This window comes from Coregonus clupeaformis, chromosome 30 (genome assembly GCF_020615455.1).
Source record: "Coregonus clupeaformis isolate EN_2021a chromosome 30, ASM2061545v1, whole genome shotgun sequence".
NCBI classification, from domain to species: Eukaryota; Metazoa; Chordata; class Actinopteri; order Salmoniformes; family Salmonidae; genus Coregonus; species Coregonus clupeaformis.
Window position 1 is genome coordinate 34,186,423 of NC_059221.1, and position 24,165 is coordinate 34,210,587.

Here is a 24,165-nt window from a genome sequence, read left to right on the forward strand (position 1 = left end):
TCAGGAGGCTCCTGATATCAACACAACCAACGATTGGCTCGTTGAGAGAGTATAGACTGACGACTGCTACAAAGACATTCATGATTGGTCCAAGAGACGCGACATGATTGGTTCATATGACTTTCCTTTTATTCTTTCCGTGAGTAGGAAGTACCCCCGCCCCTCCAGGCAAAGAATCTTTTGCGGCGTGTCTGGCTGGTGTGAATTGTAAAAGATGGCGGATCCGTTGACACTCTTTACATCTATCGGGCTAAGTGAGCAGAAAGCGAAGGAGACTTTGAAAAATTATGCCTTATGTTCTGCCCTAAAGGATGCTATTGCACAGGTATGACTTGAGAGATTGAGAAAAGTATGAAATCTTGGCAGATCGGGCGTGGGTATATATGACAGTATTATAAACCTGCTTACGTTAGCTAGTCATTTCACTGACTCTTTGGCTGTGGCATTTATTTATTAGTCAGACAAGTTCATACTTTGATATGAGTCTGAGTGAATACATTCATTCAAACGTATTATTGACAAATCAAGAATAATAGTGAAAGAAAATACCTGATAGTTCACTGTAAACTTTCAGTTTCTCTTACACATGTTATAGGCCTACCCCTTTGAAATAATTTTTCTTTGGATTCCTCTTTCTAGTGTACCATGTCATTAGAACTCATCTTACCCTGACTTGACCAGCTAAAAATAACCCAGATCTCCAATGTACTGCACTTGTTCTTGAAAGTAGCAATCCAGACTATTAAATTGACAGCTTTCCTGTTAGTTCATCTCCAGGTCTAGTTTACTCTGGGACTTGGAATAGGCCTAACACTGGTTTCAGTAGTGTTAAGTGGTGTCAACACTTGTAACACTGTCTATTTATTCCAACTGGTTGTTTTCCACAGGCCCAGCGGGTGCTTGGGGTGGCAGGAGTGGACAAAGCAACGGGGACCCTCCTGTACACCATGGCCTCTCGTCTGAGAGACCCCAAACGCCTGGGCTTCCTCACAGATCACATCGCTCAGCATAAGATCTGCACAGAGCTGCAACTGGCAGGTAGACACACACAAACGCAAGTTTCGTGACATCAATGATTAATGTAATTATTAACTAAAGCTGATAAGATGTCTGTATGTCATCAGCATTTTGTCTCGTGGCCATTCCCATCCTCCCTTTCTAGCTCTCTCTCTCTCGCTCTGTCACACACAAAGACAAAGACACTTTGATTTTGGGGTGAACTATCCTTAATGTGTCAGACTGTTTAAACATGCTCCTCTCGCCTCTCTAGCTGCTTTGGAGTTTGTGAAGAGCCATCCCCAGGACCCCATCAACCAGAAGGAGTTTGAGTCTTTGTGTGGAGTGGGAGTGGTCATAACGCCAGAGCAGATAGAAGACAAGGTGAGGACTTGAGCTTATTTTGACCAGGAAAACGTCTGGCTTTAGCCCTAACTAGAGGGCCCAGACTTTTCCTGTTTACCTATAATGTTGCATGCAACATTGTCATGTTGTAAACATAGCCTCTGTCCAGTGATGATGATTATTAACAGTTGCTGGGTAGTGTGAGGGGTTTGACTGACAGTGGTGTGTTACAGGTGGAAAAAGTTATCAAGAAGCACAAAGACCAGCTGCTGCAGGAGAGGTACCGTTTTAACATGGGACTGCTCATGGGTAAGAATACAGCCCTGATAGAATATTGATTACCTCCTCCGGGACTGGAGGAAATTAATATCTGTGTCGGTAAGGAGCAGAGGATGTAAGTCTCATTGAGAGTGCCTCTGTACTCACAGGTGAGGCTCGTGGTGGTCTGATGTGGGCTGATGGGAAGATGATCAAAAACGAGGTGGACATGCAGGTGTGTGTAGCAATACATTTATGTTTGGCCTCTGAAGGCATTCTGTGTATATCAACATAGATATACCTCAGATGTGTGCTTGTATTGTGACCCTGTGTGAAATCCTGACCCCGTTCCCTCTCAGGTCCTCCATCTCCTGGGCCCAAAGACAGAGGCTGACCTGGAGAAGAAACCCAAGGTAGCACCTCACACAGCTCAACATGGCTGTCCATTCAATTTTTTTGCAATCATATTTCACACGCAAAAGCTGGGATGATTTTACTAATGGATCAATCCATTGCATAATCACGTAAAATATACTAAATGAATAACTCCTACAGTGGGGAAAAAAAGTATTTAGTCAGCCACCAATTGTGCAAGTTCTCCCACTTAAGAAGATGATAGAGGCCTGTAATTTTCATCATAGGTACACGTCAACTATGACAGACAAATTGAGGAAAAAAAATCCAGATATTCACATTGTAGGATTTTAAATTAATTTATTTGCAAATTATGGTGGAAAATAAGTATTTGGTCACCTACAAACAAGCAAGATTTCTGGCTCTCACAGACCTGTAACTTCTTCTTTAAGAGGCTCCTCTGTCCTCCACTCGTTACCTGTATTAATGGCACCTGTTTGAACTTGTTATCAGTATAAAAGACACCTGTCCACAACCTCAAACAGTCACACTCCAAACTCCACTATGGCCAAGACCAAAGAGCTGTCAAAGGACACCAGAAACAAAATTGTAGACCTGCACCAGGCTGGGGAAGACTGAATCTGCAATAGGTAAGCAGCTTGGTTTGAAGAAATCAACTGTGGGAGCAATTATTAGGAAATGGAAGACATACAAGACCACTGATAATCTCCCTCGATCTGGGGCTCCACGCAAGATCTCACCCCGTGGGTCAAAATGATCACAAGAATCCCAGAACCACACGGGGGGACCTAGTGAATGACCTGCAGAGAGCTGGGACCAAAGTAACAAAGCCTACCATCAGTAACACACTACGCCGCCAGGGACTCAAATCCTGCAGTGCCAGACGTGTCCCCCTGCTTAAGCCAGTACATGTCCAGGCCCGTCTGAAGTTTGCTAGAGTGCATTTGGATGATCCAGAAGAGGATTGGGAGAATATCATATGGTCAAATGACACCAAAATAGAACTTTTTGGTAAAAACTCAACTCGTCGTGTTTGGAGGACAAAGAATGCTGAGTTGCATCCAAAGAACACCATACCTACTGTGAAGCATGGGGGTGGAAACATCATGCTTTGGGGCTGTTTTTTCTGCAAAGGGACCAGGACGACTGATCCGTGTAAAGGAAAGAATGAATGGGGCCATGTATCGTGAGATTTTGAGTGAAAACCTCCTTCCATCAGCAAGGGCATTGAAGATGAAACGTGGCTGGGTCTTTCAGCATGACAATGATCCCAAACACACCGCCCAGGCAACGAAGGAGTGGCTTCGTAAGAAGCATTTCAAGGTCCTGGAGTGGCCTAGCCAGTCTCCAGATCTCAACCCCATAGAACATCTTTGGAGGGAGTTGAAAGTCCGTGTTACCCAGCGACAGCCCCAAAACATCACTGCTCTAGAGGAGATCTGCATGGAGGACTGGGCCAAAATACCAGCAAAAGTGTGTGAAAACCTTGTGAAGACTTACAGAAAACGTTTGACCTGTGTCATTGCCAACAAAGGGTATATAACAAAGTATTGAGAAACTTTTGTTATTGACCAAATACTTATTTTCCACCATAATTTGCAAATAAATTCATAAAAAATCCTACAATGTGATCTTCTGGAAAAAAAATTCTCATTTTGTCTGTCATAGTTGACGTGTACCTATGATGAAAATTACAGGCCTCTCTCATATTTTTAAGTGGGAGAACTTGCACAATTGGTGGCTGACTAAATACTTTTTTTCCCCACTGTATGTACTGTATACGATACTAAATGAATAACTCCTATGTAAATGATACTAAATGAATAACTCCTATGTGCAGGCTCAGAAGGCTAAGGCTCCAGATGGTGAGGTGAAGGTGAAGGAGGAGCTCACTATGAATGGTAATGACCTGGGGACTCCACATATAGCTGCTCTGGGTTAAGTGGTCACCCTGTTACAGGGGTGTTGACATACTTTTGTGTGACTTGTGTATGTGTGTAGGGGAGTTGAAGATTGAGGGCAGATCACTGATGGATCAGCTGAGAGGAGCGGCCCTAAATTTCCACAAACCAGGTGAGATGGAGACACTTCTTCCATGACCCTCCTTACCAATTTAAGTATACTAGCTTGTAACCCCTGGCCTCTGACCTGTTTCTCCAGGAGAGAACTATAAAACAGAGGGCTATGTGGTCACTCCTAAAACCATGGACCTGTTGAAGCAGCATCTGGAGTTCACTGGAGGACAGGTATGGAGATAAGGGAATGTCATGGGTGGGATGACCAGAATGCATTTAAGGAACATACTGCCTGCAGGTGGAACTGTTGATCTCTCACTAATGAATCTCTTTCTCCTTGTCTCTCCTTCTCTGTTGGTTTTTCTCTTGCCTGTCTATATTACTGTAGATTCGCACTCGTTTCCCTCCAGAGCCCAACGGTATTCTTCACATTGGTCACGCCAAAGCCATCAACTTTAATTTTGGCTACGCTAAGGTATGACCCTGACACACACTCCACCCACCAGCACCACACCCTTAACCACTACCAGAAGGCAAAGTATAGCTTAGGCTACATTTAGCTTATTGGTAAAGGCTAAGGGTTGATTTCATACTGTGTACTTGACTGAACCCTGACCATAACGCACTATCACAATTGTGTTGTCCTCTCTTTTCCTCTCTCCTTGTCCTCTCTCCCTCCTCAGGCTAATGATGGGATCTGCTTCTTGAGGTATGATGACACTAACCCAGAGAAGGAAGAGGAGAAGTACTTCACCGCCATCAAAGACATGGTGGAGTGGCTGGGTGAGTGTCCGTTGTACAATGTTACCCTAACACAATGTTTCTCAATCCTGGTCCTGGGGACCCAAAGGGGAGCATATCTTTGTTTTTGCCCTAGCACTACACACCTGACTCAAATCATCAAAGCCTGATTACGAGTTGATGATTTGAGTCAGGTGTGTAGTGCTAGGTCCCCAGAACCAGGATTGAGAACTACTGCCCTAACATCACAACAACATTGGCAAAGTCTCCAGAGAATGGTTTAGCACTGACTGGTAATGACATGCTATAGTCAACCATAACACATTGCAACATCAGTATGTGTGTGTGTGTGTGTCTCAGGTTATAAGCCTTATGAAATCACTCACGCCTCCGACAACTTCCAAAGACTTTACGACCTGGCAGAGGACCTCATCCGTAGGTGGGTGGCACTGTCTGTGTTTCTCTTTATTCTCATATGTGTGGAACCATTTGCATACGTGTGTGTCTATATAGGAGTGTATCTGACTGTTTGCTCACCTCTCTAGGGGCCATGCCTACGTGTGTCACCAGCGGGGGGAGGAGCTGAAGGGTCACAACCTGCCCCCGTCGCCATGGCGAGAGCGTCCTGCTGAGGAGTCATTGGTGCTGTTTGACAGGATGAGGCGGGGCCTTTTCGCTGAGGGAGAGGCCACACTTAGGATGAAGATAGTGATGGAGGACGGCAAGATGGACCCCGTGGCCTACAGGATCAAATACACAGCCCACCATCGCACTGGGGACGCATGGTAATACACACACACGCACCACAGTGTTCCTTCTAACAGTTTTCATTATACTCATCACAGTTCTACCCCCTCCCCCCTTTCCTCTTCACAGGTGTATCTACCCCACCTATGACTACACCCACTGTCTGTGTGACTCCATTGAAAACATCACACACTCACTCTGCACCAAGGAGTTCCAGGCCAGGTATGCTGTGTGTTGTAGTTACATTCAAATGTGTTTGTTTCAGGATCTTTCTTTCCTTTACGTTTTTGGTTCTTTAGAACCTTTGATGGATTCTCTTAATATGCTTGTGTGTGTCCTTCAGGCGGTCATCGTATTTCTGGCTGTGTAATGCTCTGGATGTGTACTGCCCTGTGCAGTGGGAATATGGCCGTCTGAACCTCACGTACACCGTGGTCTCCAAGAGGAAGATCATCAAACTGGTGGAGGAAGGAACTGTCAGGTCAGCATTACACACACTAGCACCTCGCCTCACCTCACCTGGCTCTATGGAAATCCTGTTTCTAAGGCAAAACTATTTGTTTCCAGGGCCAAACTATTTGTTTCTACTGCCAAACTGTAGGCTTGGGCGATACACCGTATACCGGGTTATTTCAAAATACCGATGGTATGATTTTCAATACCGTTAATTATTTTTAAAAACTTTTTTTGTGCTACGCCACTGCTTATAACTATATGTTAAGTATAACTATAAGAAATCTAAGATGTGTCAAATTCTATCCAGCTCAGGGCTCCAGCTATGCATTTGGTTTGCTAACTTGCTAGCTAAGTGGCTAGTTGTCAAGATCAAGCTTCTTGGTTACAGCAGAGACATTCAATCCCCTCCTGGATCAAGATCCCTGTTGCTTAAATTGTTTAGTGTTTTTGCCCCTTGTGTGCTCATTCGGTAATAGCGTATACCTCGGTATGGTACAGAAACGGTATGAAAATCTGGATATCGCCCAACTAAACTATTATTATCCAGGGCCAAACTAATTGTCTCCAGAGCCAAACTACATTATTTGGTCCAAAGTAACTATTGATGTGTGTGAGAGACTTCCACTGACGGTTTGTGTTTCGCAGGGACTGGGACGACCCTCGTCTCTTCACTCTGACTGCTCTGAGGAGGAGGGGCTTCCCATCTGAGGCCATCAACAACTTCTGTGCAAAGGTACGAGAGAGGGATAGATGGAGGGAGATGGAGGAGTAAGCAATACTATTGTTTGAATGTTGTATTCCATCTTGCCAGGTGGGAGTGACTGTTGCCCAGGCAACGATGGAGCCCCACATGTTGGAGTCGTGTGTGAGGGATGTGCTGAATGACCACGCCCCCCGAGCCATGGCCGTCCTGGAGCCCCTCAAAGTCACCATCACCAACCTGCCTGAGGGCATACGGGTATGTAAACACACACACAAAATCACTTTTAATTCGAGGATTAGTGCGAATGGGAACCATTTCTTTATCTCCTCTCCTAGAATGATGTCCGTGTGCCTGACTTCCCAGCCAATGAGTTCATGGGCAGCCATGTTGTGCCATTTACACGCACCATCTTCATCGAGCAGAGCGACTTTAGAGAGGTAGGTGACAAATTGTGGGGGTCTTAGTGTGTACGCTCTCAAGACAAGGTCTGTGTACTTTGTAAATGTGTTTCTGAGGTAGTGTTGACTATGTACCGTGTGTGTGTGTTTTAACCCTGCTGCTCTCTATCTCCCGCTGCAGGTGATGGAGAAGGGCTACAAGCGTCTGACCCTAGATCAGCCAGTAGGCCTGAGGCATGCTGGCTATGTCATCTCTGTACAGAAGGTCATCAAGGTGAGACGCTTCTCTCAGACTGAAAGACTACAAAAAACAAAGAACCATGTTAAGACTATGAACCAACATACATGCCTGTTTGTCCTGGCAGGATGTTAAATCCCTCTTTCTGTCCCCTGCACCTTCTCTGTCCTCTCCCTTTCCTCTCTCTCTGATTCTCTCACTTTGCTATTATCTTCCGCTTTCTTACTCGCTCTATCTCCATGTTTCTCTCTCTCTCTGTCTCACTCGCCATCTCTTTCTCTCTCAGGACGCCCAAGGAAGGGTGGTGGAGTTGGACGTGCATTGCTGTAGTTCCCATGAGGCTGCAGAGAAACCTAAGGCCTTCATCCACTGGGTCAGCGAGCCCCAGAAGTGCGAAATCCGTCTCTACGAAAGACTGTGAGTCACTGAAAAGGCTTTGCGTTTGTGTCTGTGAGAGAGAGACGTGTGTCTGTCTGCTAGGTGTGTAATGATTTCTCTCTCTCTCTCGCTCTCTCTCTCTTGTTGTCTATTTTCATCTGTCCTCAGATTCCTTCACAAAAATCCTGAGGACCTGTCTGAGGTGCCCGGCGGCTTCCTAAGTGACATCAACCCTGTGAGTGTGTCTAAGTGTTACTGTCATGGACACACACACAGCCTCAGAAAACATACACACATGCCGATAAAGGACAGGAGACAAGGAGAGGAAGTTTGAGATGTACCCATGGCAAAATGTTTCCTATGTCCTCTATGTCCCCCAGAACTCCCTGCAAGTGATCAACAGTGCCTTGGTGGACATTTCGGTGAGCAAGGCGAAGGTGTTTGATAAGTTCCAATTTGAGAGAGTGGGATACTTCGCACTGGACCCAGACAGCACAGCAGACAAGGTACGGTCCACCAACCAGAAACGGAATAGTTGATTGATACAGGTGGAAAAAGGAGTGAGAACTGGGGTGTTATTAAATTGTTTACTTTGAAATGGACACTGGTAGAATGATGTCATCTTATGAAGTTGGTGACAAAGAGAAATTGTCTATAGAACATGAGCCAGAGGATAACAGCAGCTTTCCTCTCCCTGCAGCTCGTCTTCAACAGAACGGTCACCCTCAAAGAGGACCCTGGGAAGATGTGATTGGGTGGAATGGGATCAAGCTGGACCGCCTGCTTCCCATGAGCCCTCAAACATGTCAATCCCAAATCAACCCCTTTCTCCTACATCTGACATGCTTTAGATCTGAAAGTATCAGATGGGTGTAAGCAACGCTCCATCTTCATAGGCCTCTGATAGGCTAGGTGGACTTTTTGCCATATTGGATACACCTATCCAATCCAGATCTACAGATGTGCTTAGGGGTCGATTTGAAATCCAGAATTTGGGTTTGTGGGCATCTTTCAGTTTAGCATTTGCACAGACTTGGGCACTGTGTCACAAGGTACCTCCTTTTGAGGACCACAACTCATTTATAATTAGGGTAACAAGGGTCTTACTGTAAGTTTGTATGATGTAAACCCATCCTATCATCATTATCAAGCTTTGCGTCCATGGTCAAACGTATCATCATCAAGCTTAGCTCTGTGCCGATCTCACACAACATAGATGCTCTCAAATGCAACATTTGGTTATTTTACACAAATGGAACATTTGGTGACACACTTGACAATTTGAGAGGAAACCATGAATAAAACCATGAAAAAATAATTAAAATAGTTATTACAATGTGTCTGAGTCAGTGTTTACCTTGGGTTAATGCAGGTGTGTGGTGTGTTTCTTAATCAACTTTAACAGTGAAAGGGATAACATTCATTCACTCATACTTCAACACAATCCACTTAAAGGCACACTTGCATTGTGGGAGGAACACAGACCACTTTTGGATGAAGTAGAGTGCATGGGAATTAACTCTTGCCTGCCCAGAGCTGTCCCAGTTCCACCAAATTAATTGGCACATTTCCTGTGGTCCACCTTAAGACAACAACTAGGCAAGATACCAGTGAGAAGCTCTTTAAGGTGGACTGGGACAGATGCTGTTTCCAAAACACAGTACCCACAGTACATTACCCTGCTGCCAGGGTTCTTTACTAAAATAATCATGTTACCTACGTACAGTGCTGAGCAGAGGTTATTTCCAAGATATTTGATGTGGAAAAGATGTAACTGGATACATGGAAAAGTCGAATATTTACTGTAAGGTTGTTCCCCATGAGCAGCACATAGCCTTATGAACAAGACATTTATTTCACACTTTAAAGCAATTAGATTGCAATTTAATCTTGAGTTATGCTTCCTCTGGAAGAGTTTTTGTCACGAAGTTGTGATAAGTGTGGCACGTTGCACTGCATGTCCCCTTTAAAATGACCGTCACATCAATTTCTCGCGGCATCTGCAGTGGGTAATCTCGCGTTAGCAGCACGCCGCAGTAGAACGCCATCTGATTGGACGAAAGGGGTGTAGTTGTAAGATGGCGCCCAGTGAAATCTGACTGCAAAATAAAACGGAAAATAATAGACGAAATAGCAAGAAACAAGAAAAAATCCAAGTCTAAAAGATCACAGAGACATCTTGTATCTCTCATATGTACAAGAAAAACGCTGCTACTGGCTTGTGGAGCTGCTTTTCTGGGCGGATAGAGAGAGTGGAGTTGGTCGGCCTGGGAGAAGAGAGGTAAAGGCGAGGAGGGGAGTGGAGCGTACTAACGTTAGTATACTGTTACTGAACTAAACACGTCTTATACTGACGTTCTTCTATTCACCACATTATCTATTTTGTGCTTTCATTAACATGGCGTATTTTATTTGCTCAAGAGCTGCATATTCTGTTTGTTTAGTAGACAGGTATGGAGGAGGGAACTCCACGGGAACGAGCAAAATACCGTAGTCAGCTAATGCTAGCTAGCTTGTAACGTTAGCAGCTAGCTACAGTAGCAGATTTACAACACCAGTAACTCTCCTTTAGTTACAGTAGCAAATGTACACTTGGCATTTGTTCAGTATCTATGAACAATTACTTAATTCACACCCAGTCAAATGTGAGATTTGTTCCATCTTTGTTCGGTGTTCTCACAACCGAACTGCTCGAGCGAAGAACCAAGACCTACCTGGTGAGCCCCCGCCCTGACCTCGACTGTCACGGAACAGTTTTTATTGTTCCGAATTCCGAGTAGATGATGATGATGATGATTTCATTCTTCTGACTTGAGACACAACGCTTTTGCAGCACCCTCCGAATCCTGACACCCCAGGCCAGCAGAATTAACCTTTAGCTTCTGTCAGATGTAAAACATTCCTGCCTTCAAACACTGTCATAGCCCTGGCGGGACAGAACGGAGGATTTGGCCTACTACTACCGACCGTGATTGGACGGCCACAAAAGTTTTCCCCTTCCTTGTCTGTCAGCAAATATTCTTGTCCTAAAACGTTATTTTCCTGCCAAAACTAATGCATTTTTCTTTTTTTTTTGTGACCGACAACTTTAGTAGTGTACCACAACCCTATTAACGTAGTCATTGTAACTTAAAGGACAATTCAACCTCATTTTAATTATCTACAGCACCTTACCAGTTTCTAAATATGTGAAAACTGTAAATTTCTATGATCAGTGGATAAAAAGATAAGGTCCTAAAAAAATGCTTCTCTGTGACATCACAGGGTAGGATTAAAAGTAAGAAACGGATTTTGAAAACCTGCAACAAGTTTGTAGCCAGAGGGAGGCTATTTTCTTGCTCCCCATGTCACCGTGAATATCATAGTTTGAAAATCACAGTTAACATTTTTTTTTTGGCCTTTTGATGTCATCGGGTAGAACTCTTACATTTTAATTATTTCTATAAAATGTAGAAATGCGCTTTTTTCACATATGTAGACACTGGTATTGTGCTGGAGATAATGAAAATGAGGTTGAAAAGTGGTGGAATTGCCCTTTAAGCCTTCATGACAGTAAGTAAATAACTGCAGGTTTATGGTAAATGACTAACTGACATGCATCTTGTCTATGTCCACACAGGCACACCATCCTATCCCCTGTAGAAGAGTAGCGTTGGGCTGTGATGAATAACATGGAGGGTTCGGGGGGCTCGTTTGAGGATCTGGTGAGGCTGAAGGCCCGCAGTGTCCCCCAGCATCGGATGAAGGAGTTCCTGGAGTCCCTGGCCAACAAGGGCCCCGAGGCACTGCAAGAGTTCAACCATCAGGGCGGCGCTGCCGCCACAACCACTACCACCACCACGGTGTACCAGCAGGGAGCCAACTGCATATACACAGACAGCACCGAGGTGGCTGGGTCACTGCTGGAACTGGCCTGTCCGGTAAGAGACAGCGAGAGGGAAAGAGAAGGTTGAGTTTGTGAAAGACAAGATGGATTTGATGACATGGTCCATATTATAATAAAAACCACCTTGTGCTCTACCTTCAGCAACAGCAGGTACAGGTGTCCCAGCAGCAGGTGATGGCAGCAGAGCAGCAGCTCTCACCCCATATGACCACAGCCATGCACCAAGGCCAAGACATAATACAGGTCAGTAGTCTTTTTCTCTCATCTAATCATTCTGTCTGTCTCTGTCCCTGCCACTCTCCTAAAAATGAGTGCCAATTATTGCTGAGAGCCTATGACTATCCTGGTTAACCGAAAAGTATATGGAAAAGATTAATACTGACACCAGACACCCCCTCTTTCCCCATCTCCTGTAGGTGCAGATTGGGGGGCAACATCAGGGCCAGGTGGTTGGGGTGGGTGGCCAGGTGCTGCAGCTGCCCTCCTCCTCACATCAACAGCTACAGGGGGTCACCACAGCCCAGCTAATACAGTCTGGGGACCTGACGGAAGAACAGCACCAACAGGTACACACACACACACCAGTTGGTGTACACATTTACCTAACAGATCATGTATTTCAACATCTCTCTCCCCCTCATCTACCTCGCAGCTGCAGGCCCAGTTGATGGCAGCGGTGGCTGGTGGTCAACAGATCCAGATCCAGACGGTGGGAGCTCTCTCCCCCTCCCAGCAGCAGGGCTCTCCCCGGGGGAACACCATCCAGACCACCTCCCCCCTCCAGCCAGCCAAGAAGCGTAAGGTGGACATGCCCATCACAGTGTCGTACGCCCTGCCTGGTCAGCAGCTGGCCACTGTACTAGCCATCCCCCAGGGTCAGGGGCAGCAGCAGAGCTACGTATCTCTGAGGCCAGACGTGTTGACTGTAGATAGCAGCCACCTGTACAGCGCTACAGGTACCATCACCAGCCCCACTGGAGAGACCTGGACCATCCCAGTCTACTCTGCCCCACCAGGGTCACGCGATCAGGGTGGCGTCACACACATCGCCATCCCCCAGGAAGCATACAGCGCTGTGCAGGTTGGGGGGGGAACTACAACGACAATGGCACACACTACGCCAACACAAGTTACGATCGGCTCGGGTCATGCAGTTTCCACGATGACTGGGTCGTCGGGGGGTCATGAAGAAGTGCAATACCAGACAGTGGCGGCCAACTCTCTGTTCCCGGCCCAGTTCATGCACGGGAACATCCACATCCCTGTGGCGGTGCAGGGGTATGGCAACACCACCCAGTCGCTCATCTGGGACCCCCAGCAGCAGGTGCTGCACACACAGGGAGGGGTGCAGGTCCAGGACGCACAGCAACTACAGGTCAATTTATTCAGCAGCTACAGATAATAATTCTAAAAGCCCCAAACATCTACATCAAAATTGATATAACTTTTATAATCTTGATTACATTTTTTTGTTTAGAGATCTTAACTCGAATGGCCTGGTCTCTTGCTGCTTTTTTTGCATACTGATAGCCCTGGTGTGTGTGCGCAGGGTCAGACCATGACAGTAGCAGAGATGGAGGGCCAGGGGCATACAGAGATTATGCTTTCCTGCTCTCTGAAGCCTGAGGAGGGGCTTGACGTGTGGAAGCTCTGGGCCCAGAGGAAGAATGCCGAGCTGGACAAGGACGAGATCAACAAACTAGCTCCCATTGGCCGTAAGTACATTCACACACCTTTTTTTTAATTGGGCAGTATGTCTACCCCCTCGCTAGCCAGCTCCCCATTGACTGTTAATACTTTTGTGTGTGTGTGTAGGCCGGCAGGCGCTGAGGTTCCAGGAGGACCTGGTGTCGTGTGCGGTTGCTGAGCTCAGTGTGGGGCTGTCTCACATGTGCCAGGAGGCCCGAGGGCTGGAGGGAGAGACTTATGGGGCTGACGTTCTCTACTATGTCTTCCTCTGCATACAGAAGGTGCCCCACACACACAGGAATATAGTAACTATAATGGAAGCTACTGCATATTCTAACTAAATATATTTTTACTCTCTTGTCTTTCCTGTCTTTCTCTGTGTAGTATCTGGTTGATAATGGTCGTGTGGATGACGTGTTCTCAGACCCGTACTACGGGCGCTTCTCCCAGTGTCTGCATCGGATACTTGAGCCATGGAGGCCAAGCGTCCATCCACTAGGTAAGAACAGAAATCGGTATAGTCAATTAGAGCCCAACCATACACATTGTACATATCACCTGCATGAATTAGTGATGAATAAAACATGTCAGGTGTTTCATGTTTTTTGCTGTGTTTTATGACTTCCTGGCCCAGGTTACCTCATTGCCAGTCAGGTGACGGAGGAGATGCTGTGGGAGTGTAAACAGCTGGGTGCCCATTCCCCTGCAACGCTACTGACCACGCTGATGTTCTTCAACACCAAGTGAGTTAGTTACACACACACACACACACACACACACACACAATGCATGTATCTAACACCTCTTTGTCCTCCCTAGGTACTTCCAGCTGAAGACGGTGGAGCAGCATCTGAAGCTCGCCTTCTCCAAAGTCCTGAGACACACCAGGAAGAGCCCCAACAACCCCAAAGACAAGTGCACCAGCATCCGCTACCTAAAGCCTGTTGGCCAACACCAGATAGGACAGAAAGGTGAGAGGTCACCAAGCCCCAGGGCAGGAGAGCCAGGGGTCAAATGCTGTACATGGCTCTTTGTGACATTTCGAGTCTTGGTGTTAACCTCTAACCTCTCTCCCGCAGTGACAGATGACATGTATGCAGAGCAGTTGGAGCATCCAGAGAACCCTCTACGCTGCCCCATCAAGCTCTACGACTTCTACCTCTTCAAATGGTGAGTTGAGGGGCAAAGCGTAAGGGTGGGAAGGAGACAATTGAAGGGTACATAATGCCTCTGAATCTAGCCTGGTATTTGTAGAAGAACACTAATATACAGCTAGGGGTGTGAACGTTAAAACATTTTAAACGAAATTGAATCATTGACATTAAGAAAAAATCCCTAACCGAAGAAATTAAAATCACAATGCAGTTATCACAAAACTACCACTAACAGGTCCCATCGTAAAGGGATTTTAAAAAACAAATTGGCCTACCTAACGCAACAATGCTGTGACGTTAAGAGAGGATATGCATATTTCAAATTATATTCGATGGATATAAAGCGCTCCGCACGTCATTGTCCTTAACAGTTGGAAAAGAACGTGCTGATTACAGAAATTATTGCAGTTGATATGCAGACATTGCCAATGGCCTACTTGAGTTGAGGTAATTTGCTAAATGAAGGGCTGCATGCACCATTTGAGCCGCGACTCTTACTACTGAAACAGGTGTGTCTTTCTCATCAATGTCACTGTTCAACATTTACTCCCGTTTCAACATGTTATTCCCTTTATAATGGGAGTTGAGACATAGATTTAACAGCATTAGAAAGTTTAAAAATTATTCTCCTTTTAACCAGTACATGGAAGGCCCTAAAAATGATCCTGACGCGTAAGTCAGACTGTTCTCTCTGCTACCGCACAGCAACCGGTGCCGATGCAAGTCTGGAACCAACAGGAGCCTGAACAGCTTCTACCCCCAAGCCATAAGACTGATAAATAGTTAACCAATAGCTACCCCGACTACTGCGGTAGAACTTCATTGCCCCTAGCAGTCATACCACTCAATAGGATTTCCCATTTTATATTTGATGAATTGTTTTGAATGTTAAACCGATAAATGGCAGTTTAAACGTTAAGGATTTTTTTCCATTTGTCACATAATACTAACCTCTCTCTCAGTCCACAGAGTGCTAAAGGCCGTAACGACGCCTTCTACCTGAACCCTGAACCCGTGGTGGCGCCCAACAGCCCCCTGTGGTACTCCACCCAGCCAATCAACAGAGAGCAGATGGAGCACATCCTTGCTCGCTGCCTCATAGTGAGAGAGATCCAGGAAGCTGTTGCCAACATACATTAGCAGGACTGGAGGAGGAGGGGATTGACCATTGACTTAGACATCGCATCATTATGGCGTCGCTGAGAGCACGGGCAGGGCCATTGAGGCCATCTCCATTTTGAAGTAGTACATTTTCTTCTTCTACTACTTCTATGAGTTGGCAAACAAACTGAAAGGGTGCATACTGCCACCCGGAGTGTGCTGTTTGAACAGTATAAAGCCAAGGTTGGCGATTTACTGCCACCTGCAGTTATGGAATGTTTGTTCACGAGTAGGCCTATAATTCATTGGCCCATCCCTCCTGACGGCTCAAATAATTGAAACTTGACAAATTATCCAATGGATTATGATAATTTGCTGGTAAAAACATTAGTTTTCACCCCTTATTTTAATTTGCTCCGTGGCAAGGCGGCCAAGTGTAGGGTCGTCACTAGTTAACACAGCCACAAAGTAATAAATCCTGTCTGTTTCAACATTATCTTAAAATCTGATTTTAAACCTGTCACCTTAACCACACTGCTAACCTTAAATTAAGATCAAAAAGCTCATTTTTGTTTTCATGGATTTGTACGATATAGCCCATTTTGACTTTGTGGCTGTTTTTATCTAGTGGAAACTCAAGTGTAGGCTACAGAGAAAAGCTGTTTGGCTCTGACGACTTGAATAGGAAGAACTTTGCAGCAGGTGTTTCTGCTTAATAAACATTGCCATGCTGGTAGGTGGTAACATTTCAATAAAACCCAGCCCTGAAGCAAAACGGAGGCTGATCATTATTTGCGCGTCATCTCATAGAAAAAGGCATGTAACCGAAGTCACACATTCGGTTTTGCTACTTCAAGCCCAAATATCATACTTTGACTAAAATGATGACTTATTGATTTACATCGTTGTGCAACATCATGGGTAAGCTCTGGTGATCGTCTTTCAGCCCGAAAAAGTGGATTTCTATTGGTGTGGGCGTTTAAATGTATGTATTTGTTGATTGTCTGTGTATAGCAGGATTTCCCAACCCTCTCCTCGGGGATGACCAGACATTTCACATTTTTGTTGTAGCCTTAAACTGTCACACCTGATTCAATTAGTCTGCTAATCATCATTCCCTTGACTAATTGAATCTGGTGTGCTGGTTTTTAGGGCTAAAACAAAAAGTTGAAACATCTGGTTGTCCCCGAGAAGAGGGTTGGGAAGGACTGTTTTATAGCGCATACAGAGTGTACAAAACATTAGGAACACCTTCCTAATATTGAGTTGCACCCTCTTTTGCCCTCAGGCCATTCTTGATACACAGGGGAAACTGTTGAGCATGGAAAAACCCAGCAGCGTTGCAGATCTTGACACATTCAAACCCATGTGCCTGGCACCATACTACCATACTCTGTTCAACGGCACTTAAATATTTTGTCTTGCCCATTGACCCTCTGAATGGCACACATACACAATCTGTCTCAAGGCTTAAAAATCCTTCTTTAACCTGTCTCTCCTTCTACACTGATTTTGAAGTGGATGTAACAAGTGACATCAATAAGGGATCATAGCTGTCACCTAGTCAGTCTGTCATGGAAAGAGCAGGTGTTCCTAATGTTTTGTACACTCAGTGTATATGCACATCCCAAAATGCATACTGGACCTTCATCTATACAGAGAATACCGCTTGCAAGCCTTAGGTTGCATTTACACAGGCAGCCCAATTCACATATTTTTTAAATTTATTTCTAATTGTTTTTTTGACCAATCAGATCAGTTATTTTGCCAATTGTTGAGCAAAAGATCAGAATTGGGCTGCCTTTGTAAACGCAGCCTTAGATACACATCCCTACCATCAAATATTTTTGCCAAAGGAAGTAGGTGCAGGGTGATGTCATGAGTCTTGCCCTGGAGGCAGAACTGAATGATTTCCCCTTAGATAGGTCAGCTGCAGTCAAAATTGGCTATATTGTAAAAAAAAAAAAAAAAAAAGATATTTTTTTGGTCTTAATTTAAGTGTTAGGGTTAGCAGTGGGGTTAAGTTTAAAATCAGATGTTATGCCTTTGTGGTTGTGCCAGCTAGTGACCATTGCAGAGCTGTGTCCAGAACAAGATTCATTTAAGCATTACTGTTGTAATTGTTATTTTCTGTTCACCAAGAGACTGAGGGATATATGCATTTCTCCTCTGTTTTATTCTGTAAAATACATGTATATATATTTTTTTATGTTGCTGGTGTTAACTAGACTTGCTCACTGCTGCTTCTTTCTCATTGTCATGAGTACCCCTCTGTTGCATTACCTCTTAATTGTTTTCCTGATCTCAGTGTTGTCCAGCCGTGAACAGGTGTATATATGGACTCACCTGAAAGTTCACAATCAGGATGGGCTTTACTCTCTTTGTTTTCCTCTTCTACTCTGTGTGATACTGGACTTAACAGACCTGTGATGACCTTATTGAACTGTCTGGAGGCACAGTGAACTGACTGAATGGTGCTCGGGCTGTTGTTCCCCTTAACGGACTATCACCACAGTGGCAGGCAGTGAATGAAGGGGTGCCACATAAACTTGTCAAAAGAACACTGACTTTTGCTTTCTGTTAAATGTTTTGCTACGTTGTGTGCTTCTGAACACGACCCAGGCTTAGTCATTGTTGACTATTAAACCACTTTCTTACATGGACCTCAACCATTGAGCTAGATAGAAGACTCATCTTTGCATCTGTGCCATTATAGCATCTGACAACCACTGGCACTGCCCTTGCTATCTCCATTTTGAAATAGTAAATTTTCTTCTTTCTGATTGGCTGATCCCGCCTGATGACCGGGTTGGACATGAATCCAATAGGGTCACCAGGATTGATCAGTCAATGACGTTGGAAGTCCCACCTAATTCACTACATTAAAATGGTGGAAGCTCTCAATGGCGCTGCCCATGCTAATACAGCCTTTTGGCCACTAGAGGTCTTTATCATTCTCTATGACCTCAACACAGCCTACAGTTACCTGAAGCTACCATAGGGAGTTTAACAGCAGTAATAGTACTTGATAAAGTAGTGCACTCGGTAGCACGTGTATTATACATCATAGGACCAGGAGTTTTCCCTGGCCAGGTTATAGGGTCTAAGAAAACTCCTGGCTCTAATTACAGTTAGTTACGGCCAGGAGTTCCTCCTGAACCTGTGACCTGAGCAGGAAAAACTCCTGGCCACATAGTGTACTGCTCATGATGAATGAAACAGACAATATATGTGGGTTTTCATCCACTGTTGTTTATTTTCTATATTTCAAGGTCTACTTTATGTTCTGTAAATGCTGTCACAGTCATTTATGGAGAATGACGTTGCCTCTGCGTTTTTCAATCGACCTTTTTTGTACAGTGACTCACCACGCGTTTGTCTTTTTCTCTGGAGATAACATGAACAATAGTGCTTAGTTTCTGCACAAAATAGTTCAAAATATTTTTCATTGAATTTTCCTAACAAATCAAGGGTCTAAATTGTGGTAGAGGCCATTTTCACTGGGAAGATAAACAAGCAGTCAGAGACACACATATGTACAAAAGTAACAATGTACATCATCATACAACGTACAAATCTTGTTCCAGCACACTATGGTTTTTAAATGGATTTCAAAATTGCTGCAGCCTTGTACATAGGGACAATCTTGGGTTTGTAGTCAGGCATTCATGACAATAGATGTGTGTGTCACCGCACCATTAGTGATGAAGTGCATATCTCCCCCATTACCTCAGGCCTTAATAGTTCTTCATGGTCGGTAATCCAGCCTGGAGGAACAGGTTCAACCGGAGGGGCATGTTCCTCTCTGTCTGTGTCTGTCGGACTGATCCAGGAAATAGATGGAACAGTTGTTGCGGCTGCCTCCTTTGTCGGTCTTTTGACACACACACACACAGTCATCCCCCAGGGGAAGTCCCCTTCCCACTCAATCAAAGGCCTTGTTATGTGTAATCACACAATGTACAGTAGTCCCTAGGTCAGGACATCTTCCCCCATCCCCAGGTGTGTTGGAGAGGAATAAGTCAACCCATTCCCACTTGGCTAAGTTTGGATGTGTGGCTTCACGTGTAGATACAGGTATGTCTGTACTATTGTGTGTTCAGACTGAGTTGGCCCCCCCAGGTGTGTGACTGAGTGAGGATGAGGGTGTGTCTATAGATTGGTGTGTAAATGCGGATGAAGGTGTAGGGTGTGTCTGCATTTGTGCGATTAGTCCTCAGGTGTGTGTTTGTGGATTAATATGCATGAAGGAGGGCAGCAGTCTTCTTAGCAAGTTCCTAGGGTTGAACAACTGTTGCGAGGAGCTCTGGGTTTGTGGTTGGGTTTGGACTGGATGTTGTGTGTGCTGTTCCTGGTGCTGCCTGTGCCTCCCACTCGACCTGTTCCCCCGACCTGATCGCCCTGAGGAAGTGAGGGGGTGATCCTGCCCCCGATCGACATGAGCAGGGCCAGCCTGAATCTGTACACTGCTGAGAAATTAAGAGTTCTGATAGCCAGCTGAATGAAATAGCACAGTGTAATATGATACTGTCTGTCCGTTTCAATAGACATTGTTCCCCTCTGAAACATGAACATATGCACACAAAAAAAAGTATAATACTTGACTGTTTGCTTTGTGCTCTCACCTTACTAGAGGCCCAACACTCCCTCCACTCAGCCAGTGCATCAGACACTGATGAACCAGTATATACTGCTCCTGGGTACACACAGTGAGGGAACACAACGTTGAGAACATTCTGCAGCTAATGAAGATGACATGATGATTGTGGTGTATTTCACTGGAAGGGAACATTGTGACAAACTGAGCTCTTGATCTGGGGGTAGAAACTTGCCAGCAGAGAGGAGCCTTCAGCTGCCCTTTCCTTTTTTGAAGTGTTATATAACCTCAAGTTGTACTAGTATGTCATCAGGAACCATTATCACAACTTAATAAACGGGGGGGGGCCTAGAGACAAACTACTTTCAATGCAGCATCAAAATAAGTTTGTCTCCAGGCCTTCAGTTATCTATCCTAATGAATCACTTTCCTGGGGCAGGGTTTCTATCTATAGGAGTGCACATTTTAGTTTATATCCCAGTACTAACACACCTGATTCAGCTAATCATCAATATTCTGGGTAGTTGTGGACTGACCAGGTTCTGGACCATCATGACTCTGTGCCGTCTCAGGTCCTCCACGGCTGCTCTAACGTCAGGCCTGATGCCACGCACACACAGCTGCATCAGCCACAGCAGAGCTACAAACGTCCCAGACCGCCCCACACCTGCACTGAGAGAGAGCGATACAAACAGGATTGAAAAAAGGTATAATCTGCACTGAGACACACACACTTTAGAGATATCATCTCAACTGAGATTCATACAAACATATCTGCAAATGTTAAGGAACCAACACCAGCACAATGACTATGATTTAAATGTTTTACAGTGACGCACACTGGCATTGAGCTATTTTCGCAGTTAATAAACAAACAAAAAACAGACAGTGCTGCACACTGTATACTTGCAAATTGAACATGTATTAACGTTTCTGTCACAGAAATATCAAGGCCAAAAATCACACACAAAACAAAAATTGTGAGACAGTTTGCTAACTAGGTGAGTTGGGGTCAGGGGTGAGCGGTCAAACCTGCAGTGCACCACGGCAGGTCCCAGAAGTGGTAGTGTGTCCAGATGCTGCCGCACATGCTCGGTGAAGGCACAGAGAGAGGAGAGGTCCTTGGGTACACCCTGGTCTGGCCAGGCAGGGTAGTAGTAGTGCGTTACTGTCCTTTCTACGGGAAAACCGCGCTGAAACACAGACACACACACTATCAGCACAACCACACCACCAGAACAACCACACACACTATCTGTACCACACACAGACACGATTCATCTTGGAAATAGCCTAAATCTGTTGACCAGTGGCTGAGACTAATAGTCTTAAATCTGTTAACCAGTGGCTGAGACTAATAGTCTTTGTTACAATAACATAGGACAACTAGGATATGTCAGGACCTAGGCCTCACCTGTCGTAAGTGAATGGTGGTGATGAAATAATCTGGACCCCGTTTACGAGACACTGTGGTAACCTGGACCACTCCATACGACACCGTCCCTTGCGCCATTGGCCAGTACTCATCACACAGCACCTGGAGAAACATGGACAACACATGGTCTAACTAACAAACAGTATACAAACTACTACGTGCACAGCAGGAAATGTGACACTATGACCAATTTTTGATAGATAGACCCACTCTGTGCAGCACCCACATCAACAGGGGCAAGAATATGCTTACGAAGACTCTTCCATAACTTCATGGGTGGCATTGAGAGCAATATAAAACCAGAAGAACTATGCAAGTCTATGGGTCAAACTTGATGCTGTGAATGTAGTCAACATGTTACCCATGAAGGTTTTATACATTTGAGAATTGTTCAGTGTCCCATCCCCATCAAATCCCTCACTCACCATGTATTTTTGTGTCAGGGCGGTCACCATGACGATGATCCTAACATTCTGCTCCCACACCATCCTCCAGAAGTCAGCCATGGTGCTGCGCAAAGGACCCTGGGTACAGATGAAGTCTCGCTCTGTACATCCACCCTGAGGAGCAGACAGACAGACAGCAGACTTGATGAATGGATAGACGGTCAGACATACAGCGACAGACAGACAGAGAGTACTCACAGGGACATAACTAGCGTTGATATAATCTGAGTGTAGCTGGGAGTCTAGCAGGGACAGCCTCACTCGACTGTGGTCATCTGAAACCACAGGGACCATTAATCAAAGTGATCAGAAAATGGGAAGCATTACCACACATGGGATAATGTTTATGTGCTTAGATACAGCAGGTCATATGATCATGGTAATACATTCCTATTACTCAGGGGTAGCATGTGGTGGTGCCCTGATATGGTATGTACCATGATACTCACAAGGCAGTATGTAGGGGTATCTGTTCTTCTCTCTGTTGGCCTCCAGTTCTCCAGCCCTGGTAGTGTACTCTTTACCAACATCATTCAGCTCCTGAACAATAAAAAAACAGCAACTGAAGGGACTCTATGAATGTGGGACTCTACTGCCACAGCAGACACTGCCCTAGGACTCCAAGGCTCAATACTCTGTTTCCCAACTCCAGTCCTCGATCACACCCAACAGCACACATTTTTGTTGTAGCCCTGGACAAACTCACCTGATTCAACTCATTGAGGGCTTGATGATTAGTTGACAAGTTGAATCAGGTGTGCTTGTCTGGGGCTACAACAAAAATGTTTGCTGTTGGGGTACTGGAGGACTGGAGTTGGGAAATTACAGAGCCAGGGTATTACTCAATAGAAGACTGGTTGATATTGGTTTACCTCAAACGTCTGCCGGAAACCACTGTTGTCCTTGGCAGCGAGTGATTGACAGCACAAACGGAATTCCTGTAGTAAATGTGCCCGCGTGAACACCCGTACCCTATATGGAAATATGGCAACAATCCTCAGTCAATAAACACTCTTTAAACAACTTTTTTAATTGAGCTCCAATTTTCCTCAAAGTGGCATTCTTCCAAGTGACTTTACCCAGAATGTACTTAATGCCATCATTCCATGCTTCTGGGTTGGACTTGAGGAAGCAACAATAGGCTAAAACAGTTCTAACAGCATTCAATCGGCCAATCAATAGTTACTTTTCTCTTGCATACCATTTCAACAAAGACTTAAGTTATTCAATCCACTCACTCAGTGACATTCAAAGTTCCTCACCTCATGTTTTGTTACAGGTGCAGAGATTAGGCAAAGCTTCTTCTGGTAACCAAGAACAGGAGTGTGTAGCGTAGTGGGGTTCAGACTTGTGGGGTTTTGTTGGGTAGTGGTAGAATAACAGACCAGATGATCGCAGGGCCAAATCCTGGACGAGAGGCTTCTGCAGCACTGATCATGTGGAAGAAAGAGGCAAAGCCTCTGTGATTACCATGCCATGGTCAAAAAAGTCTAACTTGAATGGAGAACTAAACTGACGTTACGGACCCTTCCCTTGCTAGTTAAAGAGGAATTTGGCTCACCAAAAAGACAATGTCAAACCAAACACAAACACACAACAAATACTTTCATAAAACACACACAAATATGCAGATGTATATTAATATAGAACAAATGTTGGGTGGCACAGGAAGCCTAACATTCTTACACAGGATGGTTTGAATTTGTTCAAGGAGCTCAGAGGCAGTAAGAATGTCTCATATTACACCATTTAAAATATATATATATATATAACACTATAGAACAAAGTAAAATATAGCCTACAGAATAAGGTTGCATAATCAACTGCTAGCACCCAAAACACTTCCTGTTGAACACTGTCTGACACAAACACAAAACGCATTCATCACCAACCTAAGAACACTAGAAAAAACCGGCACCAACAGGTCTACAACACAAAACAAATGTACAGCCCAGAGGGGGTGAGCAACCCCAACACATTATTTCTTCTTTTACTATTACCTTTGTAAGTGTTCCTTTAAGTGAGAAATAGTTTAGAGCAACCAGGGCTCCCTTCCCTTCGATGTGTTCTATCCTGTCAAGTTACCTGGCTCCAATTATCCGAACCACCACATTTTAATATTTCTCTCTCGCTCTCTCTCTGAAAGGTGGTAGGGAGAGAGGGGTGGGTGGAGACAGAGACTAAAGGGGCGGAGAGAAAGAAACAAA

General features: G+C 44.9%; 3 protein-coding genes across 7 annotated transcripts; 2 read left to right on the top strand and 1 right to left on the bottom strand.

Moving 5' to 3' along the window:
- Positions 1 to 160: 160 nt before the first annotated feature.
- qars1 (glutaminyl-tRNA synthetase 1) lies at positions 161 to 8,988 on the top strand. Its single transcript, XM_041855822.2, has 23 exons — positions 161 to 325; positions 888 to 1,038; positions 1,271 to 1,380; positions 1,575 to 1,650; positions 1,770 to 1,834; positions 1,959 to 2,012; positions 3,815 to 3,875; positions 3,976 to 4,047; positions 4,135 to 4,220; positions 4,378 to 4,464; positions 4,673 to 4,772; positions 5,091 to 5,169; positions 5,276 to 5,515; positions 5,607 to 5,699; positions 5,821 to 5,958; positions 6,579 to 6,666; positions 6,745 to 6,891; positions 6,972 to 7,073; positions 7,216 to 7,308; positions 7,559 to 7,689; positions 7,819 to 7,885; positions 8,031 to 8,156; positions 8,351 to 8,988. Exons 1-23 carry the CDS (start codon positions 215 to 217, stop codon positions 8,399 to 8,401), a joined length of 2,328 nt encoding a protein of 775 aa, XP_041711756.1. The 5' UTR covers positions 161 to 214; the 3' UTR covers positions 8,402 to 8,988.
- Positions 8,989 to 9,686: 698 nt separating this feature from the next.
- LOC121545365 (transcriptional regulator QRICH1) lies at positions 9,687 to 16,255 on the top strand. 3 transcript variants are annotated; one of them, XM_041855821.2, is made up of 12 exons: positions 9,687 to 9,964; positions 11,270 to 11,570; positions 11,678 to 11,779; positions 11,953 to 12,102; positions 12,189 to 12,911; positions 13,086 to 13,251; positions 13,352 to 13,506; positions 13,610 to 13,724; positions 13,860 to 13,968; positions 14,045 to 14,196; positions 14,305 to 14,395; positions 15,342 to 16,255. In XM_041855821.2, exons 2-12 carry the CDS (start codon positions 11,313 to 11,315, stop codon positions 15,517 to 15,519), a joined length of 2,199 nt encoding a protein of 732 aa, XP_041711755.1. In that variant the 5' UTR covers positions 9,687 to 9,964; positions 11,270 to 11,312; the 3' UTR covers positions 15,520 to 16,255. The 3 variants fall into 3 exon arrangements, with proteins under 3 accessions (XP_041711755.1, XP_041711753.1, XP_041711754.1); XM_041855819.2 differs by having other exon boundaries at positions 9,688 to 9,964; positions 13,854 to 13,968; XM_041855820.2 differs by having other exon boundaries at positions 9,688 to 9,931; positions 13,854 to 13,968.
- A 2,457-nt stretch (positions 16,256 to 18,712) lies between these two features.
- Positions 18,713 to 24,115, bottom strand: LOC121545364 (receptor-type tyrosine-protein phosphatase V). Of its 3 annotated transcripts, XM_041855818.1 has the most exons (11): positions 23,959 to 24,115; positions 23,221 to 23,388; positions 22,831 to 22,930; positions 22,408 to 22,498; positions 22,157 to 22,233; positions 21,938 to 22,072; positions 21,492 to 21,614; positions 21,110 to 21,270; positions 20,614 to 20,749; positions 20,106 to 20,176; positions 18,713 to 19,949 (listed from the first exon to the last, which is right to left on the bottom strand). In XM_041855818.1, exons 2-11 carry the CDS (start codon positions 23,223 to 23,225, stop codon positions 19,697 to 19,699), a joined length of 1,152 nt encoding a protein of 383 aa, XP_041711752.1. In that variant the 5' UTR covers positions 23,226 to 23,388; positions 23,959 to 24,115; the 3' UTR covers positions 18,713 to 19,696. The 3 variants fall into 3 exon arrangements, with proteins under 3 accessions (XP_041711752.1, XP_041711751.1, XP_041711750.1); XM_041855817.1 differs by having other exon boundaries at positions 18,713 to 19,946; positions 21,938 to 22,233; XM_041855816.1 differs by having other exon boundaries at positions 21,938 to 22,233.
- Between the last annotated feature and the right edge of the window lie 50 nt (positions 24,116 to 24,165).

Coding starts and splice junctions, on each gene's coding strand:
- qars1 (XM_041855822.2), top strand. CDS start 215: ATGGCGGATCCGTTGACACTCTTTACATCTATCGGGCTAAGTGAGCAG. Junction 4,048..4,134: donor CCTAAATTTCCACAAACCAG/GTGAGATGGAGA, acceptor CTGTTTCTCCAG/GAGAGAACTATAAAACAGAG. Junction 5,516..5,606: donor CATCGCACTGGGGACGCATG/GTAATACACACA, acceptor TCCTCTTCACAG/GTGTATCTACCCCACCTATG.
- LOC121545365 (XM_041855819.2), top strand. CDS start 11,313: ATGAATAACATGGAGGGTTCGGGGGGCTCGTTTGAGGATCTGGTGAGG. Junction 11,780..11,952: donor AAGGCCAAGACATAATACAG/GTCAGTAGTCTT, acceptor CATCTCCTGTAG/GTGCAGATTGGGGGGCAACA. Junction 14,197..14,304: donor ACACCAGATAGGACAGAAAG/GTGAGAGGTCAC, acceptor TCTCTCCCGCAG/TGACAGATGACATGTATGCA.
- LOC121545364 (XM_041855816.1), bottom strand. Junction 21,615..21,937: donor CCCTGACACAAAAATACATG/GTGAGTGAGGGA, acceptor ATGTTTCTCCAG/GTGCTGTGTGATGAGTACTG. Junction 19,950..20,105: donor AGTGTTGGGCCTCTAGTAAG/GTGAGAGCACAA, acceptor TTAATTTCTCAG/CAGTGTACAGATTCAGGCTG.